Raw genomic sequence first — 20,132 nt, 5'->3', positions numbered from 1 at the left:
ACTTACACGTCCATTTTTGCAGATGTAATCAAACAATTCCCCACCAGACACATATTCCATTACCATGAAAAAATCTGTTGGTGTGCTGATGACCTGGTACCTATTAAAAGGGGGAAAACCATAAAAGATTTCTTGTTTGTAAAGTTTTCATTAGTAAGATAAGAGCAAGGTCTTAAAATTTCTTATTAATCTAATGGCTTCCTTAAAAACAACCAATGGATTTCACTTTGTACATAATTGCTTTCCACTTCTGAAATGGAAGTTGATACAAACAAATATATACTTTCTGGGCTATGTTAAATGAATCTGTTTGACAGATTTACCTCTCTCCTGGCCTTTAAGCTTATATAAACCTCTGCAATCTTTGCTCAATAAGCTACCTCATTTAGGACTAACCTTTTTCAAATTTATGTTTTGGCTAGAGATGTGCAAGAATACCTGACAAGACAAAGGCGATACTCAGATTTAAGTAATAAGAGGGAACAGTAAATCTAAATTCCAGTGCCAAGAGAAGACTGAAGTCTGCAAGTACAATAATATTTATTGTATGCATTTTTTTTAAAAAAAATCATATCCTTCCTTTCATCAAAATGTCAATACTCAACTTCAGAATTTGCCTAGGAACAAGGGTTGCTAGAGAGAAAACACAATTTGTTAACTAAGGAGATCAGTTTCATGACCACAGGCATAATTCTAGAGGGATCACTAACTCGCCAGATTGGCAGAAAGATTTTCTTTGCAAGAACAGAGAGGCAGTGCAGTGTAGTGTGTTGAGTGCTGAGTGGTGTAGAGTGTTGGATTGGGAAGATCTCAGAATCCCGTAATCTGTATAATCCTTGAAAATATTCAATAGAGGCACAGAAAATATCAGCCACCTAATAGTGCAACGGGGAAGTAACTTGCCTAGGGAGCAAGAGGTTGCTAGTTAGAATCCCCACTGGTATGTTTCCATCTACATTGGGCAGCAGCGATACAGAAAGATGCTGAAAGACATAATCTCATACTGTACGGCAGCATGGGAGATGGCAATGGTAAACCCCTTCTGTATTCTACCAAAGAAAACCACATGGCTCTGTGGTCACCAGGAGTCAACACCGACTCAATGGCACAACTTTTTAGAAAATATCAGTACTGTAATACAGAGATCCACTTACAACATTCTCATTTCATGCAATATATGTGTGACATATAGCATACATCAAAAGAACTAGTGTCAGAAGTACTTACAGTTTGATAATATGGGGGTGCCGGAAAAGTTTTAGGTTTTGGATTTCTCGTTTGATTTTCCCAACAACATCCAAACTGCGAATTTTTTGTCTGTTTAAAATTTTGACTGCTACTTTGTGCCCTGTGAGCTGGTGTTCCCCAACTAAATGAAAGAAAAATGTAGAACATTAAGGGAAGGAAACATCACTGCTTGAACAAAGTGAAATGTGATTTCCACTGCTTATATAATTAATAATTTTAAAAATCACCTTTGAGAGACTTCTGGCTCAAAATCAGCTGGGGCAGGTGGTCACCAAATTGAACTCTGACTAAGGGGCTATATTAGAAATAATACATATAGATGTAATTTTCACCTAATGTTTAAAAACATCACCTAATTTTTTTATAAATATAAATTAGGACTGATGAAAAATGCCTTCAGATTCACTATGCTGTTCCTAGGTTACGAAGAGAACAACTATCTTTGGTGATTTGGGGTGGCAGACCATTTAAAGGGGGGGGCAAATGTTCACTACACTTAGCCATCAGCAGCAGTAGTTCTCTTCATTGCTGCAGAACACCATTTCCCCCCACGTCTTTTTAAACCCACAATACCATAGAGAGGGTAGGAAACACTACTTTATGTAGCCAAATCTCATTGGCTAAATGGTATTGTTATGAGGTCACATCAGAATGAGGGCAGTGCTTCCTGTCCTCACTTGGGCAGGGAGAAAGGAAAAAAAATGGTGCCCAGCAGTGAAAACGGGATGCAACACGACCATAAGAAAGCAGCAAAAAAGACCACCACCCCCAAATTGGTGAGTGGATTTTCATGAAACTTGTCACCCACCCAAAGACTAAATTTCTCAATTTGTCTGAAAACTTTCAGTTCAACGCTAATAGAGTATTACCACATTTGGAAACTCAGGGCCATTACACATAATGATGTTCCACATAGAAAAGCTGAAATTATGTAAATAGGTCCTTAGCGGAAGACTGTATGAAATGTATGAATGAAAGATGTTATCTCAAAATCTGAAAAGAGAACACTAGATATTTACAGAACTCATTAGGGAGAAACAAGAGGGGACGTTAGATAATTCAAAGTGAGTGGAGGGCATGGAAGGAGACTCCTAATCCCTCCTTTCCACCCATTAGTTCCAGAAGTCTCCACCAGTAGGGGTTCCTTGGAGAGCTATATTCATAAAAAGGCCTTTCTGAAAGATCCAAGTTGTCACAACAGCAACTCAATTCAAGCCAGGAAACCCCTGTGGGGTTGCTCTAATAATAGAAGTGGATCTTTCCATGAGCTGCCTCTATGTAGAGGATACACAGAGAGCTCAAGCAACAGCTGTCATTGCTGGTGCAATCTCACTCACTCATTCAAACAAACAACAATTTCCAGTTGTGGAGATCCTTCTGGGGCTATGTTCCAGAATGCACATTTAGACATACCAATATATAGTTAATGAAATTGATGCCTTTGGCATAACCATATCAATTAAGCTACATCTTTAAAGCATTTTATTATGTTGTTATTATTTAATGTGCTTTATTATTTATCATATCTTATCTTAGATGATGCTAGCCACCTAGAAGATATTAATCCAAAACTGAATTCCCATCTATGCATACTTACTTAAGAATGTTCCTACTGAACTGAGAAAGACTTACATCCATGCAAATATGCATATGATTATGCTGATGGCTGCAGCCCTATCCACAGTTACATGGGAGTTACATAGAGTCCACTGGACTCAAGTAGTACTTACAAGCTGCAAAATACTCCACAGGTGTGTTGTTTTGGTTTTTTTAAATTTATGATTACATAACTGAATTTTTTTTAAAAAAAACCAACAACCCTGTGGAATGCTTTGCAGCCTGTAAGTACTACAGCATCCATTGGGACTTATTCCCATGTAATTGTGGATAGGGCTGCAGCCTTCAGCATAATCATATGCATATTTGCATGGAACTAAGTCTTTCTCAGTACAGTAAGGACACTCCCAAATAAATATGCATAGAGGGGAATGCAGCCTTGGATTATTATCTTCTAGGTGGCTAGTTTTATCTCTAAAATGAGACTCATTTTACTAAAATATAAGAAGAACTTATTTGGAAAACTCCAGAAAGTAATTCAGGATGAAGCAAAATTAATAACTATTTCAAAATAGATGCACATTAGTCCTCATTTCAAGGGCTGATTTGTACATTTATTAATGCCTATCTTCTTTCAGCCAACAGCTTAAAAAAAAAATCAAGGGGATAGCATGCAATTGTTATCTTCGTACAGGATCAACTTGCCTCTCCAATCTTCATCCTAGAAATCATTCGTTAGTTTAGTGTGATTTCTGACTGGCACCTGTTTCACCACCTTGAAACTTTCTTAACTCCTGAGTATAATGGACCTCAGCCCAGTATTTTGGAAAAATCCATGTGCCATAGAATGAGAAAATGTTGAACAAAAACAGAGGTTTTCAGTGGTCTGTGCTCATGGCTGTATTATGTGAGCTCAAATAACAAGCGTTATAAAATAGTCCCAGGTAAAGGTCCTTTTAGTAGGAAGTATTATATGTTTGTTTACAGCAAATACTGAAATGATGCTAATAATGAAATTCACAGAACTCTCATGATATACTAAAAGACAGGCACACAACACTTATCTAAAACATAGTGCTTAACATTCCAATTTAAAAGTAAATGAATTTTAAAATAAGATGATTCTAGGAAGCAAGAGGGAATTTGTGATTGTAGATGTGGTCTGACTATGAAGGAAAAGACAAGTGTGGTAATGCAGTAGCTGTATAGGGTAAACAAGTCACTATTATTAGCAGAGATAAGAACTGCCTGAAATTCTTTCCTCAATAAGAGAGTTCTAAAAATAAAGTGTCATGCCAGGCTTCCAAATAAAAACACTTGGACTTGCCCCCTTTTATGTGCTTCTATATTTTAAAATAGAATATTCTTATATATTTTTAAACACATTATGCATATATTTTACAAATGTGGTATAAAGGTTAACTATAATCTGAACAATAGGAAATACCTATGCTTTCACATGATAGAGAGATCAAGTCACTCGACAACTGGAAAGGGATCTTTCATTATGAATGTCTGCAATTAAAACATCCTAGGAAATGCACCAAAATTATTATTCCCATGACAGGGAGATTTTAAAAGAATGATCATTTTTATTTTCCAGAAGTGTAATTTTTTTAAAAAACAAAAACCCCCACAAAAAACCCCGTTTGGATTATCTACAGCTAGTCCGTGCCATTGCACCAACAGTCTAGGTAGAGGGATACAATACCATGTCCTCAGATTTTCACATGCCTGTGATCTCAGACTCTACAAAAAAGATGCTCATCATATGAGTTTTTAATGCCAAAAGTGACCAGATGCAAAAGAGGACAGGGTTTATCTGCACTGAATAATAGTTTAGAACACAGCATCTTGGCAGATGTGGCTTTTCTCAGCAATATGAGATGATAAACTGAATCCTGAAAAATTCCAAATTCATCTACACTACTATCAAAAATACAGGAGCCCTATTATATTTTACATCTGGAACACCCTTCACACTCCAAGCCCTAAGTGGGCTCTCTGGGTCCTATCGAACCCCAGTAATGAGCCTAGTCCCAACCAGAGGTACACTTAAATAATTTTGGAATCTGGACCTAAAGGCCTTTGGAGGGCCCCCGCCCCTACAAATTAAGCATCATTATGTTTGGTCGGGCAACCACACCACTCAGGACAGACTAAAGAGGATTTGGGGGGGCCCAGGGGCTTTGGAGGCCCTGGACTGTGGCCCCAAAGTCCAGGGGTAAGAGCTCCACTGCTGAACTGAGTCCTCATGCCCCTTTCCACAGCGTGTCTGAAGGCTGGTTAGAACTGTGAAAGGTTTCTGCTCTTCATTCCTCTGGTCCCAACACTCTAATTGCAGTAACACAATCAATAAAATGTGGGCAAAAATGTGTGCTATGGCTCACACAGCAGAGCCATGATTCTCCCAATGCGGAAATTTGCGTTGCCAATCTTTTAAACTGGTGTCTATGCCTTTAACAGCAGCTTGCTCCACAGATCCTAACTGGTGATCATTCTTATTTTCATGCTGTGAAAAGCTTCACCTTCTAATTTCTAAAAATGAAGTTGCTGTTAAAAGGATAAGAGTAGGTCAAGCCATTTATTCTGGCAACCACATTGGTAATGTTTAGTTCTGCTAATATTTAGCCATCTGTATATGTGCATGAAACAAACTGGCTCTTTGAGGATGTGGGAGTTGCACACAGTAAGTTTATACATAATTAGCTCCTGCAGCTAAACCTACCCACATTACAGACCCTTTCAAGGATCTGTGGGTGCAGCTACTGCTGGTGTTTTCAAACATCAGGGACAGCCAGCACAGCATAGTGGTTAGAGTGTTGGACTAGGACCAGGAAGATCCGAGTTCAAATCCCCATTCAACCATCAAACTCACTGGGTGACTCTGGGCCAGTCATGCATCTCTCAGCCTAACCTACCTCACAGGGTTGATGTGAGGATGAAAATGCAGAATAGAAATGTAAATAAAATAAAATAAATATGCCTCATCATCCTTTTTGTTCACATATTTCAGGGAGTAATTCAGCAGATAAGAAACTATGCAGGAGACAGCAATGCAGCAGGCTTTGCTCACGGTATAAAAGCTCTGCCCTCTTTAGCTACATGCAGTGAAGTTTTCTGTTGTCTAGCCACTATCAGAAGATGGTTAAATGATATCACCTTACTTCTCTGGCATCCCAGAGAATGCAACAATGCAAACACATGCCACATAGACACAGTTAGAAATGAAGAGTTCCAATTGTATGTATGTTTTGATTACAAGACTATATCTTTAACCTTTATCATTAGCTTTTTTTTCTATATTCACTGGCTGACATGCCACACAATGTTCTGTCTGCTTGCAATGGTGCATTTATGCATGTACACAAGAGCATTCTTGAGCAAGGAGAATTGCATAGATGCTGCTGTGTAACAGAAGGCTATTGGAAATAAAGGCCCCTTCTGTCAGGGAAATGACCTGACTGGCAAGCCAGAGTTTCCGGTTCAAATCCCTGCTGGTATGTTTCCCATCTATATCAGGCAGCAGCGATATAGGAAGATGCTGAAAGGCATCATCTCATACTGCGCGGGAGATGGCAATGGTAAACAACTCCTGTATTCCACCAAGAAAACCACATGGCTCTGTGGTCGCCAGGAGTCGACACCACCTCAATGGCACACTTTACCTCACCTTTATCTGTTGTGCAACTGCACAATTCTCTGGTCTTGTGCAGGAGTGATCTTGCACAACTGCACAAATGCACCATTAATTGCAAGGCAGATGGAGCATTGTGGCGTATGTGAACCTGTGATCTTGAGACCAATCTTCTTCCCCCATTGCAGTCCACAAAAAATAGCTATTTCCAGCCAGTAAAACAAACAAAAAATATCAAATATCTACTCAGTAGTCCATCTTCTATTCAAAATCTATCCAAGACATGTGTCTATATGTCATTCTCTTAGTGCTGATACATTAATAATTAATAATAAACAGTCTGCTTTGTAATCCACCATTTGCTTACAGTAAGCAACAGACAGAGAGATATTATTGTTTCACTCCCTTGGGACTTGTTAGGTCTACTTGAATGTCTTGAGAGATGTGAACAAGAGAGAGCATTATTTGTTGTGTAGTAATTCAGGTACCGACTATGGTAGTTTCTGTCTCCAGAAAGCTAAGGGGAGATTCAATATAGTATCTCTTACACTATTTAACATTTTACAGTATATATATTTAAAATGTATACAGTATGTACACTGAAAGTATCTCTTTGAGCAACTAAATCTACCCCAGGGGGTGATCCTGTTAGGAGGTTGTGGATTATGAGAAATAGTCCAATCTATTTTATACAATGGATCTTAGAAAGTTAGATATTTGTTCCGGTGTGCTTTGTGCTCCTGTGTGCTTATCCTCTTCACACATGAAAAAGACATTTTCAGCCTTGTATGTCTAAAAAGAGTTACCAGTCCCAAACAATTTGTATGAGTCTGCCTGCCCACACATTAGTCATCTGTAGCACATTGATGGATAAAGGTGCGCCCCATTAAGCTTAGCAGGACTTACTTTTGAGTAAAGATGCACTGAATCTGACAGTAAATTGAAGGAAAAAAGAACCAAAAGCTTCCCTGTAATTCTTACTTGCCATAAATGGCCAGGAAAATGAAGATTTGTAAGTCTGGATTTTTTAAAAAGTGCTAATGGAACTGATATGATCTGAACAGGGCTTGGATGCAGAGACTATGTGATGTAAGAACCAGTGTGATGCATTAGCTAAAGTGTTTGATTTAGGGCCAAATTAGATGTGACTTTAATCACATCATTGGCCCTGGCAATTTTGCTTTCCCCCTGAAATAGTACACATGGCAGTGTGGATTGGCACTGTGGGGAGCAGGGTATGGAGCTTTAACACTGCCCTCAGTCATAGTCCCCATATAAGATTCACCCTGGGGGGGAAAGCTCCCAATGCAGTCAACTGAAGCTCTTCTTCCAGGGCAAATAACACAATGGGGGGGCAACTTAGTGGGAGCATAGTAACAGTATGTACTGGGAACATAGTGGGAGTAGGGTTAAAGCCCCACACTCCCCACTGGATTAGATCCCTCACAAACATACTGTAGTCCTGACCTGGATCAGGTCTCCTAGTAGATGCTATTTAGATTAAAAGGTTGCATCATTAAAGTCACATCAAATATAGCTCTTAGAGTGGGGAGAACTAACTTCAAATCTCCACGCAGTCATGAACCTCACTTGGTAGCCTTGGGCCAGTCACTACCTCTCAATCTATCCTAATTTAGAGGGTCATTGCGAGGATAAAATGAGGGGAACCAAAGGGGATGTAAAATACAATCAATCAATAGGAGAGTGAAAAATCAGTGCACAAACAAGAGCCAACCACCATATAGCAGCCTAAAAACTTGAATTAAAGAAAACATATGCAAGTTTTTAGGCTGTTATATGGTGGTGGGTTCTTGCTGGGTCCTTTTGTACATTGGGTTGAACCCACCTAGGTCCTCTTCAGTGTGTCAGCCTTTAACTGAAGATGTCATGGAGAGTGCTGTGTATACACTTGAGAAAGCTTTGTCTCAGGATGCATGCTGGGTATCTAAGGGCTGGATATACATTGTATAACTTGGGAGAAGCAAGTTAGGAAAGGCTTCATGGACTGGATTTATGGACTATGTGCATAACTGCGTTTGGTGCCTGTCCTTTTGGTGTCTCCCATATGTTGTATATTTTATTATAACTTAATCAGGATGGGGGAGCGCAGGGCTCCTTTACTTACTTATGATTCTGTACAGCTTTTAAGCACTCAAAGAAAAATTGCAAGGTGCTGCACTAGACAACTGCCAAGAGGTCTTGGACCTTGTTTCCTAACACCAGTGGAATCGCCAACTTGATTTTAAAAAAATCTTATTTATAAATTTATTTATATTTCTATAATGCCCTTTGTCCTAAGACCCCCACAGCAGTTAACAACAATTCAATAAAATCATAAAAACAACAAATGCAGCTAAAAATGTAAAAAGAGCAAGGGAGAGTTTGTTGGCCAAAAGCCTGAATAAAAGGCTTTTGACTATAAAGGCTTTCATGACAACCCCTTTTAAAAACAAAATACAGCCTTCTAAAGCAAGCTCGATGTGTATAATATGGAGAATTAATGCTCAGACTGAACATCTGGAAATAACTGGTTGGGTTTTTGTTCCCCCCCCCCCAAAAAACCTCATCAAATGTTTTCATTTTTTTAACCAACAGATATAACTTTTCCTTGAACTACAACTACAACTCATCATCATCATCATCAATAACAACACAATAAAAAGAATCATCTGCTCCTTAGAACGCCACAACCAGGCCGGCATCTCCTAGCGAGCCATTTCAGCACAATCTTCTTCTCAGAACTCCACAGCATCCTTTCTTCTTTCGGGAGAATGTGGCGACAAAGGGGCTGGTATGTGCGCATATAACAGAAGGGGAGCGGGAAGGGGTGCCTCGTGCGGGTGAATGTGCTTGCGCTGACATCATGAAGGGTCAGCTGGAAATGTGAGCAGGGGTCACGGGGAGCGCTCTGTCACCCTGCGTGATGCATCAAATGAGGGCTCCTTGGAAGCCCTGGGGCCAGACAGGAGGGCGGGCTGGCCCAGGGGCTGCCTGGCCGCCCGTCTGCCTGCCTGCCTTTGCTGCATGCCCTGGAGAAGCGTCTGTCTCCTCTGTCTGGAGGGTGCGCGCGCTTCTCCCCGCCGCCGGGGCGCGGCGGCGGCGGGAAACGACCCTCTCCCTCCTTTCCCCCCATCCCCTGCCCAGAAGCTCCAGCCCGTCCCCCATACTCAGCTCTTGACTTTGCCGAAGGTGCCAACCCCCAGCGTGTCCCCCAGGACATAGTGGCCGATCTTCACTCGCCCGTCATGCTTCTGCGGCTGCTTCTCAGCCATCTTCGCTTTGCGCTGCCGCCGCCGCCGGCCGAGCCGGACCACAATGCAGCAGGGCCGGGAGGGGAGGCGAGACGGAGACAGGCGGCAGCGGAGGCGACCGCGCATGGCGTGGCGGGCAGGGACAGGGAGGGGGGAGGTGGACAGGTAACGGAGTGGCGGGGGTTGGGGTGGTTAGGCGGTTGGAAGGCGCCAGGTGGCAGCAGGTGACAGAAGGGAGGCTGGAAGATTTTCTTCTCACTTCCAGCTTGGTGAGACGTGAGAACAGCATGTGGGAAATTCACTCTGCACATGCTCAGGGGCACTCTTTGGCCTTGATATTAACATTAATACCATAGGGCTGTAAACCCGCCAAGATTGGCTTGGAGACTCCCTACTGAAAGCAATTTTGGAGCTTTCAATTGTTTGTGGGAAATATTGCGGGAGGACCCTCCAGGAATAGCTTCAGTCCGGGTTAGTAGTAAGCCTAGTACTGGAACAGGTGGAGGGTGTGACTCTTGGCTCAAATTAAGCCCTGAATAGTCAAGCAGTAGAACGCTGGGTGGGTGTACATGTTTTTCTAAAGAATTGCCATTAGACGACTAGTGAGATGTCTGGAAACTGGAAGGTGAACACATTTTAAGGGAATTAGTGGCAACAAGATGTTTTTTAATGAAAAAAGTGTGCTGGTTCCAGAGACACAAAATACTGTCTAGGACATTTGTGTATAATGACTATACATGTCATACTGCTATGACTGGCTGTAAACACAAATCAAGGAGATAAGAATATGAAGAGCTTGAACCAAGCAAACTAAAGGAAACTAAAGGACACCAGCCAATCCAATTGTTAATAAGCATGGACTCCCCCCCCCCCTCATTTTTCAAAACAAGCTAGGGTTGGGGGAAGGTGGCCCAGAGAAATAATGCTAGGGCAATGTCTACACATCAGGAGTCCAAGCAACTTTGGGCTGGGACAGATACATGCGTTTGAGCAAAAATATGAGGAGTTTGATTTGGTTGGTTATATTGTTATATAAAATGGATTACTAATCTTGGTTTTAAACACATGATCCAGGGAAACTGTTGGTCTTGTTTCAAAGATATGTATTAATCCATTAGATAAAGCGACTGGGCTTGAAAAAAAAAACCCCAGAGAAGCAGTTTTTGCTTTAAACTTAAGAATGTACACTGTATTTCAACATATCAAAAATAAAAAGATGTGCAATTCTTTTTACAGAGTTTGAGATATGACTATTAGTCCAATGGATATAAGCAAAAACTAGCCCAGATCTAGAACTAATTCCCACAGAAGGTATTTTTAGCTTTTTCAGATTCAAGACATTCCAAAATATGAAAAACTAAAAATATACAGTAATATATACATGCAAAAATAAATGACGGGTTTTATTGTGAATCTCTTTTGTGAGTGCAAAAACACTGCGTGAGACACCAATTTACACACTTTAACAATCAGAGATCTTTTTAAAAACTGAAATGTGATTGCTGGTTAAGAATGTAAATGTTTGAATGATGTGAATAATGGATCAGTCATGTGTGTGTGAGTGATTAGAGTATGTACACATGAGACTACTTGCACTGAGTAAAGAAAATCATGATATCAGGCTGCATTGCGTGTGCAGTGCAGTACCAAGGCCGGACTGGGGGCACTGAGAGGGCGGTGGAATGTATGTGGGGAGGGCGCCAGGTTTTGAGCAGAATGGGTACTTAAGGGTGGGAGTCTGGGCGCAGGAGCACCCTGCGGGTAGGGCGCACTGGGAATGTGCCCTGTTGCCCTGTGGGCCAGTCCGAGCCTGTGCAGTACACACGTATGCACTGCATGTGTGCACATGTATAAATGGTAATCTCCAGACTGTCTCCAATGGTTTTTAACATCTACATGAGACTGCTGGGAGAGATCGTCAGGAGGTTTGGTCTGAGATGCTATCAATATGCTGACGACACCCAGATCTATTTCTCCATAGCAACTTCATCAGGATATGGCATGAACCCCCCCCCCCACAATGCCTGCCTGGAGGCGATAATGGGCTGGAATGAGGGATAAAAGGCTGAAGTTGAATCCAAACAAGATGGAGGTACTTGTCTGTAGGGGGGTCAGGATTTGAGAGATGGTTTAGATCTGCCTGTTCTGGTGGGGTTACACTCCCCCTAAAAGATCAGGTCTGTAGTCTGGGAGGGCTCCTGGATCCCCAGCTCTCTCTGGTTTCTCAGGTTGAGGCAGTGGCCAGGAGTGCTTTTTATCAGCTTTGGCTGATACACCAGTTATGTCCATTTCTGGAGAAAAATGACCTTAAATCAGTAGTACATATGCTGGTAACCTCTAGGCTTGACTACTGTAATGCACTCTACATGGAGCTGCCTTTGTACATATCAAGTGGTACAGAATGCGGCAGCCAGATTGGTCTCTGGGTTTACCAAAGGGACCATTTAACACCAATTCTAAAAGAACTACACTTGCTGCCGATACGTTTCTGAACAAAATACAAAGTGCTGGTTATTACCTATAAAGCCTTCAATGGCTTGGGTCTAGGGTACTTAAGAGAGTGCCTTCTCTGTCGTGCACACTGTCGCCTATTAAGATCATCTGGAGAAGTCCGGTTATGGTTGCCGCTGACTCATTTGGTGGCAACTCAGGACCAGGCCTTCTCTGTGGCTGCCCCAGGGCTTTGGAATGCTCTCCCTGCTAAAATAAGAGCATCTCCTCCTCTGTTTGTTTTTAGGAGGACCCTGAAGATGTACCTGTGTTCCCAGGCTTTCAACTGAATTTCAATTTTTAATGTGTTTTCATTTATTGAAATTTCTATCTGTTTTATGACTTTTATTTGACTTTTATATTGTTTTTATATTATGTCTTAACGTTGACACTGTCTGGAGACTTCTATATCAGGTGGTATAGAAATTCAATCAATCAATCAATCAATCAATCAATAATTTAGCTTTGTAGTAATTTGTTAATTGAGAAGGAAGGAAATAAGGACTACTGTGAAGAGGCACATACCATGGCAGTAGACTAAAGGAGAAAATCTTTCAGCAGCTGCTGGCATAGCAACATGGAATTCCATGTGATGCCAAGCAAAGTTCAAAGCACCCAATTAAACATCAAAATGGTATTATGACAGAATGAGTACATGATAGTTCCAGGCAATTTTCCATCCAGTCTAGTCCAGGATTTCTCAAACTTTTGAACTTAGGTCCCCTTCTAAACTTAGTGGCTGTCCTCCCTGTGACAGGAGGAGGACTGCAGGTTCACAAGCAGGTGGTAGGATAGATCATCACACCTCTCCCCTCCCTTCAAAAGCTCTTTCCACTTCTTGAGGACTGTGGAGAATGTCAGCCACTCGATCTTCCAACTTCCCGTATCTGCTGGCACCCATCTTTTCAGCAGTGAGCACATGGAACCATTGCACAAAGCTGCATGCTTGTAGCTCATTGCTGTGTAAGAATCTGTGGGCTGTGGCACTATTGTACCGGCTTTAGAAGAGAACTAGAGCGGGGTGTTTCAGACGAACTTCAAGTGTTCCATATTCTACAGATGTTCCACACCACCATTTGAGAATCATTGATCTAGTGCAGGGGTAGGCAGCCTTGGCTCTCCAGTTGATGGGCAGTTCCCATCATTCCCAGCCAAATGTATTGTGGCTGGGGATGATGGGAGTTGTAGTTCAACAACAGCTGGAAAGCCAAGGTTGCCTGACTCTGATTTAGTGGGAAAGCACATGCTTACTGTGCTAAGCTAAGCACAAATAAGAGCCTCTCTATCTCTGACAATTTTAAAAAAATCTTTAAAGACACATTTGTTCACCCAGGTTTTTAATTAAATACCATTATAATAGTTTTCACAAGCTGAGAGCTCACTCAGGCTCTCGGCAGCCCAGGCCATGCCTCCTTTGGGCATGACATCACGTGCAAAGGGGGCAATACCCAGGCTGCTGCGAGCACAAGTGAGCTCTCAGCTTGTTATTTCAGGCAGCGCCAGCAGAGGGAAAGAAAGGGGAAAATGTCCTATTGGGCAGCCGGAGTATGTCTGGTTTGTTTTGTCTCATAGTGCCAACATAGGTCAATTCCTTGGTCAGGAGCACCTCTGACAGCTATACACGGGGGGGGGGGATTACCCACCACCACCACAATTCTCCAAAAGCAGGTTCAGACAAACACAGCCCTGCGTACACAATATCATAAAGGCTGCAACAAGAACACACCTGCCCTGATGTCTCTAGTGAATGTGCCAACACTCTCTTGGTGCATCTTTTGATTGTGTGAGAAGGGATGCTCATCTGAATTTTCCCTCTACACACTCTCCAAGGTTTTGGAGTGCACACAGAGGGGCAATTCACCTGAAGTGGCCTCAAGTGCTGTTCCATGGCTGTATCCATTGCTGTACAACGTGCAGGCCTACTTGTCTTAGTTGCAATCCTCCAGCTTGCTTCCCAAGGTCAATATCTCCTGTCAGTGGGTAGGACTTTTCTGTATCACAGCACCATGTTTTCAAACTGTACTTCTTTGGCTGGCTTGGCATGTGTTGCCAAAAGGGACCTCAGAGACCTAACAGCTGCACATCAACTGTTAGGTCAGACCAAGGAAAGTAGCACGGCTGCAGCTGCAGTCCAAACAAGGTCCAGATACCTCTCATGGTTACCATCTTGGCAGTCACTCTTCTCTCCAGTCATGTGGCCCTTAAATTACTTGTGATGCCCTCAGACAATCTCAGCTACATCATGGCACAGGAGTAGGAAGGTCTCAAATGTGCTGTCCATAGAACATGCAGTGCTTTGTGACTGGCATGAAAAACACCAGCCAGGACTAGCAGACTGAGATACACTTTCAATTCTGTTAGGTCAAGGTGCCTGCATTGGAGCGTAGGAAACTGCTGATTACTGAGTCAGACCCTTGGTCCATCTAGAGCAGCATGCCTACTCTGACTGGCAGTGACTCTTCAGTGCTTCATACAGTAATTTGATTCCTCCCTCAGGGTTCATGATGGTCCTCCTGCCTCTCTCTCTCAGGTTACAGGAGAGGAAGTTGCTCCATTCACTGCTTCCTCCTGCTGGTCTAAACTCTTCTTGGTCTGGCCTCTTACCAGAGGAACCAAACCCCACCTCAGCACGGGTCACCTCATCACTGACCGGTACAGCCCTAAATACTTTTATTTCACTCACACGTCCCTTCAAAGGCCTCCCACTTCCTTCTCCATTTCCTGTCCCCACCCCCACCTCACCTCCACCCCATCTTTCCCCAATGAACCTCATTGCCTAGCCTCCATTTGGTGCTTCCCAAGTCTAGCTCTTCATATCTGTTGGAGCTAGGATCCTGGCAGCATCTGCTCTCAGCTGCAATGTCTCATAGTGACCACTGGGGGGGGGCAGTTTAGGGTCATGGATAAAAGTGCTGGACTCCTCCCCTCTTTGTTCGTCCCATGTTAGTCTCCATTTTGTCTCTCCAGAGAGATGGCTGTTTTAGTCTCTCTCTCCTTTCAGCCATAAGCTCAGCTTTCCTATCCTTTTGTAACTTCTAAATAGATCCTTGTAGTTCTTCAATACTAATGAACTGTCTCAAGACCTCTTGCTTTGCTGCTTTCTCACGAAACTGGCTTTACTCTGCTACTTGGGGACTGAACTGCCATTCTTCCCCTACAATATCCTGGGGCCATTTCAGGTGTCAAAAGTCACCATTCTTCATGCCTGCAGCCTCACCAGGGTCTAATGGTTCCTGCCATTGCTGAGCTCCCTCCCTCCCATCACCTGACCAGCACAATTCACTCTGTCCTCACCTTGCTCCAGGGTGGGCCTGAGTGGCATTTCAGGACCCTGCACCACTCTGATATCTCTCAATGTTGCTTTTCCCTTTCTGGATGAGTCAGACAGAGGATACAGTGTGAGAGACTGATGGTATCTCTGATTGTTTCACACTCTGCTCCTGTGTGTGCATGTATCATGCCTGCAATGGGCCGCCAGTGATCGACTGCACTGACAATACAGTATTGTAGACCATTTTTTGCCATTTCTGCTTGTCATGTAACTCATTATCTCAGTACCTTCACTGGCAGGTGAGTGAGGTTCAGCAGACTGCTCAGTGCTCCACATCCCACCTCTACATGGGAATGGGATGGAAACCATCCCATCATAGGATTCCATTCATTTTGGCGTGATTTTCTATCCTGTGACATATTTTTAGCCTACTTTCCAGTAGGCTTATGAGATCACTCGGCATTCTGTGTACGTCCCCTTGTGTCTGTGTGTCCCCCACTATCAACTTCGCAACGCCTGGACCAATATGAACCAAATTGGGTACAGCTGTAGGGACACATAGGGACACCTCAATGGCGTAGTTTGTGATGATGTAATCCACCCTGATTCAAGATGGCAGAGGCATAAACTTTGGAGGCGCAAGCGGGCTAGCTTGTAAAACACTTAACCAATTTGAACCAAATTTGCTACAGCTGTTGGAACACATAGGGACACCTCAATGGCATAGTTTGTGATTATGTCATCTACCCCAGTCCAAGATGGAGGACACATAAACTTTTGAGGTGTAAGTGGGCAAACTTGGGAACCGCTTAACCGATTTGAACCAAATTTGCTACAGCTGTAGGGACACATAGGGATGCCCAAAGGGCATGGTGTGTGATTATGTCATCCACTCCAATTCAAGATGGTGGCCATGTGAGCATCTGAGATGCAAGTGAGCTAATTTGTGAACTGTCTAACTGATTTGAACCAAAGTGCGTACAGTTGCAGTAAGTGACACACAGGGACACCTCAACAGCATAGTTTGTGATGCTGTTCCACCCTGATCCAAGATGGCGGACTCATACACTTTGGAGGCACAAGTGGACCAACTTGTGAACCACTTAACCAATTTGAACCAAATTTGCTACAGTGGTAGGGACACAGAGGAACACCTCAACGGTGTAGATTGTGACAATGTCATCCAACCCAATTCAAGATAGCAGACACAAACTTTTGAGGTGCAAGTGCACTAACTTGTGGACAGTCTAACTGATTTTGAACCAAATTTGCTACAGCTGTATGGACACATAGAGATGTCCCAATGTTGTAGTTTGTGATTATGGCATCCACCTTGATCCAAGACGGTGGTGTGAACTTTTGAGGTGCAAGTGCACTAACTTGAGGACTGTCTAACCCATTTGAACCAAATTTGATACAGCTGTAGTGAGTGACACACAGGGACATCTCAATGGTATAGTTTTCTAATAATGTCATCCACCCTGATCCAAGATGGTGGATGCATGAAGATTTGAGGTGCAAGAGATGTAACTTGTGAACCAAATTTAGTCCAGTTGTAGAGACAGTGAAAGGAAAGTTGGCTGATTAGTTCTTACTAGAACAACTTGTTTATTAATAACATAAATATTATAACTGGTGAGGGGGTATACTTGTGGATATATTGTGTACCAAAAGTACAGGTAAGAATTTGCCATCAAGGACATCGTTGGGAGTGTAGTGGTTTGCTTGTTTATGCACATTTATGCAGCTGGGGATCAAAATCTGCCCTCAAGCTGCTACAAATTGCAACAAGTATTTGCATAATTCTTTCACTTGTTGCTTCTCTTTTTTCTTAGCCTTTTTCCTTTTCTATTCGTAGATACAAGAAAGATAATCCCTTATGAACAAAGAAGTATACACTGACCCAAACCAAGTGGATATATAACATATAAAACAAACACCAAAAGCTTTACAAAAATATTAGCAAAGGCAAATGAAAATGAAAACAAATTAAAATGAAAACATAGCTCTCCCCCTCCTCTCTCTGAACTTACTAAACAAAAATAAGCAAAGCATCAATTCAAGTTTGTCTCATATACTTATTTATTACTTATATTTTGATAGTAATACATATAGACTTAATTGACCTCTTCACAATTTGTATTTCCCCCTCACAAAAAATGTTTAGGTGCTTATATTACTGTAAAATCTGGTTTTCCTATTTTTAATAAACAACACTTGTTTCACATATTGGCAACATCATCTTTTTCTTTAAAGACAGATACAAGAACATTGTAATCCGTATAGGCTTTAATTATGTATTTTTAGAATGTAATTTAATGATGAAAACTCACATGTAGTATTTCAAGATTGTCTACAAAATAAGTTAATAACCAAAGCAACACCTATTTGTTATGTAATGGGCTTCGGTATTACAACAATTTAAAAAATGGCACTGTGTGATTTGGGTACTTTTAGCATATATGGTGTATACATGTCTCAGCTAAGATACTGTCACAGTTTATTCAATTGTGATCTGGGCACATAAATATTAATCAAAACCATTTAGAGCAGTGAATGGCAAACTTGGACTCCTCTCCTAGGGTTATAAGAAGGAAAACATTGCATGACTTGGTGCTTTTGAAGGCTGAGTCCAACTCATCACTCTGTATTAACAGCAGTACCACCTCATGCCACCTCATCCCACCATCACAGCTCATTGGCTCCCAGGTAACAACTGGTGATGCTACTATGACTGATTAGAGTGGATGCAGCATTTATTTTATTATTCATAGTGTGTGTGTGTGTGTGTGTGTGTGTGTATATATATATATATATATATATATATATATATATATATATATATATCTCCCCAAAATTCATGTCTCTGGGCAGTTTACAATAAAACAATAAACCCTCTGCAAAAGTAGTAAGGTGCTGCTAGCACATGGTACCCTATTCCTTGGTACCCTATTCCTTGGCTAGGAATTATTACAACTGAGGTTAAGGGAACGAGCCCTCCCTTAACCTAGGCTTGCTGCTCGTGTGCAAGCCAGGCTGCTTCCAGATCAGCCACACACAGAGATGGGTGCCTCGATTGGGTGCCTCGACACCATCCTGGCCTCCAGAGCTTTGCCCCTACAAAGCAATACATTAATTGACCCCTGATTTTTGTCATTGCAGCGGTACAGAAGACTGTGCTCAGCTGGTCTATTGAGAGTATCCTTCTATGTTTGCCCTTATTAGCCTCCTTTTTTCTGTCCTTGTAACAAGATATGTTTAGACAAATAAATACTGGTTGGCTGATTATTCTGAGAACATTCAGTGAGTTTTCAACATAAATATTTGCAAGCAGTTTGAAGAGGGATTGCCATGTTATTTTTTGGAATGACTTTGGAATTCTCTCCTGGTGGGGCATCTGCTCCTCAGTCTTCATCACAGTTTTTAGAAAGCAAGTGAAATCTTGGCTCCCCGCCCCAGGCTTTTATATGAGTGTTGTTTTTGTTGCTGCTGCCCTATATTTTATAGTCCTATTCAGGGGCATTGCTATAATTGAGCGAAGGGGTTCAAAGAACCTAGGTCCCCCAACTCCTGAGAGCCCTCAAGCTCCACTCCTCCCTATTTTCTCCATTATCTCCCTCACTCTGAAGGATCTCCAGAGAGAGAGGTGAACACGGGCCCTCTATCCCCTAGCTATGCCCCTGATCCTATTGTGTATGTTGTTTAAGCTTTTAATTAGATTTGTATTTTTATGCTCCAGTTTAATATGTTTATTGCATAACTGTTTTATAGTCTAAATGTGTTTTAAATGTTTTGTAAACCACCTTAAGATTGTTTTAATGGAAGGTGGTATAAAAATTAGCGATAGATAGATAGATAGATAGATAGATAGATAGATAGACAGACATAGGGTAGGGCAGTTCACATGATCACAATTAGAGCAGAAGAAGGACCCTAATTCGGGAGCTCTGCACACTCACACTTACCGATCATCTTTCAGTTAAAACCAAGATTGGAGGTGCCATCAGTGCTCATGTGCTAAGGAGCAGCTGGGTCAGAGGTCTTCCTCGAACCCAGCAGTTGTACCCAGCTACTGAATGAGATAGGAGGAAAAGTCTTTCAACCCAGTTGCTGCTTAACATGAATGGCACCTCCACTGTGGTTTTCACTGTCAAGGGATTGGCAAATGGGAATGAGCATAGCTTCCAAATTAGAATAGGAGTTTCTCCAACCTGGATTATGATGGTGAGAACTGCCCAGCTGGTTCTGTTCATATGGATCCATATGGAGTGGGAATAGGGATCCGAAAGATCCAGGGTCTTACAAAAGCTGTAATACTCCTGGCAAATCTTTGGTATTAAAGTGTAAGCTCAGTTTCACTAAACTTGCCTAGTGAAGAAAATGAGGACAGTACAGGAACTATGGAGGATTTACTGAAGTTGGAAAAAGGAAAAGACATGCAAGGATTTAATTCAACTCCTGGGCAAATGGGAGCACTTGGGCATTAACCCCAGACTAATCTCAAAACCTCTCACTATTAGGTCCTGTTATATAAACTCTGAATGTGGCTTCTAGCTAGTAAATTTCTGCCAATGAAATCTTCTTGAGTATAGGTAATGAGAATTTCATTATGGTTTGGGGCCAAAAACAAGAGGCCTGTGAGGAGCAGGACAAATGTCCAATCTGACAGTGATCTTGT

At 42.1% G+C, this 20,132-nt stretch overlaps 1 protein-coding gene across 6 annotated transcripts in view; it reads right to left on the bottom strand.

Annotated features, from left to right (window-relative positions):
* Positions 1 to 9,742, bottom strand: part of PRKAA2 (protein kinase AMP-activated catalytic subunit alpha 2) — a 124,593-nt gene extending 114,851 nt beyond the window's left edge. For 4 of the 6 annotated variants that reach the window (XR_008305718.1, XR_008305716.1, XM_053243668.1 and 1 more), the window contains exons 1-3: positions 9,615 to 9,742; positions 1,228 to 1,369; positions 7 to 100 (exon numbers count right to left, since the gene is read on the bottom strand). Coding sequence is in view for 3 of the 6 variants with exons in the window: in XM_053243668.1 (XP_053099643.1) it covers positions 7 to 100; positions 1,228 to 1,369; positions 9,615 to 9,714 (336 nt within the window). In the remaining 3 variants the exon portion in view is untranslated. Of the gene's footprint in view, positions 1 to 6; positions 101 to 1,227; positions 1,370 to 1,475; positions 1,544 to 9,614 lie in introns of those variants that run through there. The other 2 variants (XM_053243670.1, XM_053243669.1) reach the window with 2 other exon arrangements.
* Between the last annotated feature and the right edge of the window lie 10,390 nt (positions 9,743 to 20,132).

The sequence above is a fragment of the Hemicordylus capensis genome, chromosome 4, assembly GCF_027244095.1.
Source record: "Hemicordylus capensis ecotype Gifberg chromosome 4, rHemCap1.1.pri, whole genome shotgun sequence".
Classification (NCBI taxonomy): domain Eukaryota; kingdom Metazoa; phylum Chordata; class Lepidosauria; order Squamata; family Cordylidae; genus Hemicordylus; species Hemicordylus capensis.
Note: the sequence above shows the minus strand (reverse complement) of the source record. Positions and strands in the feature narration are given on the sequence as shown.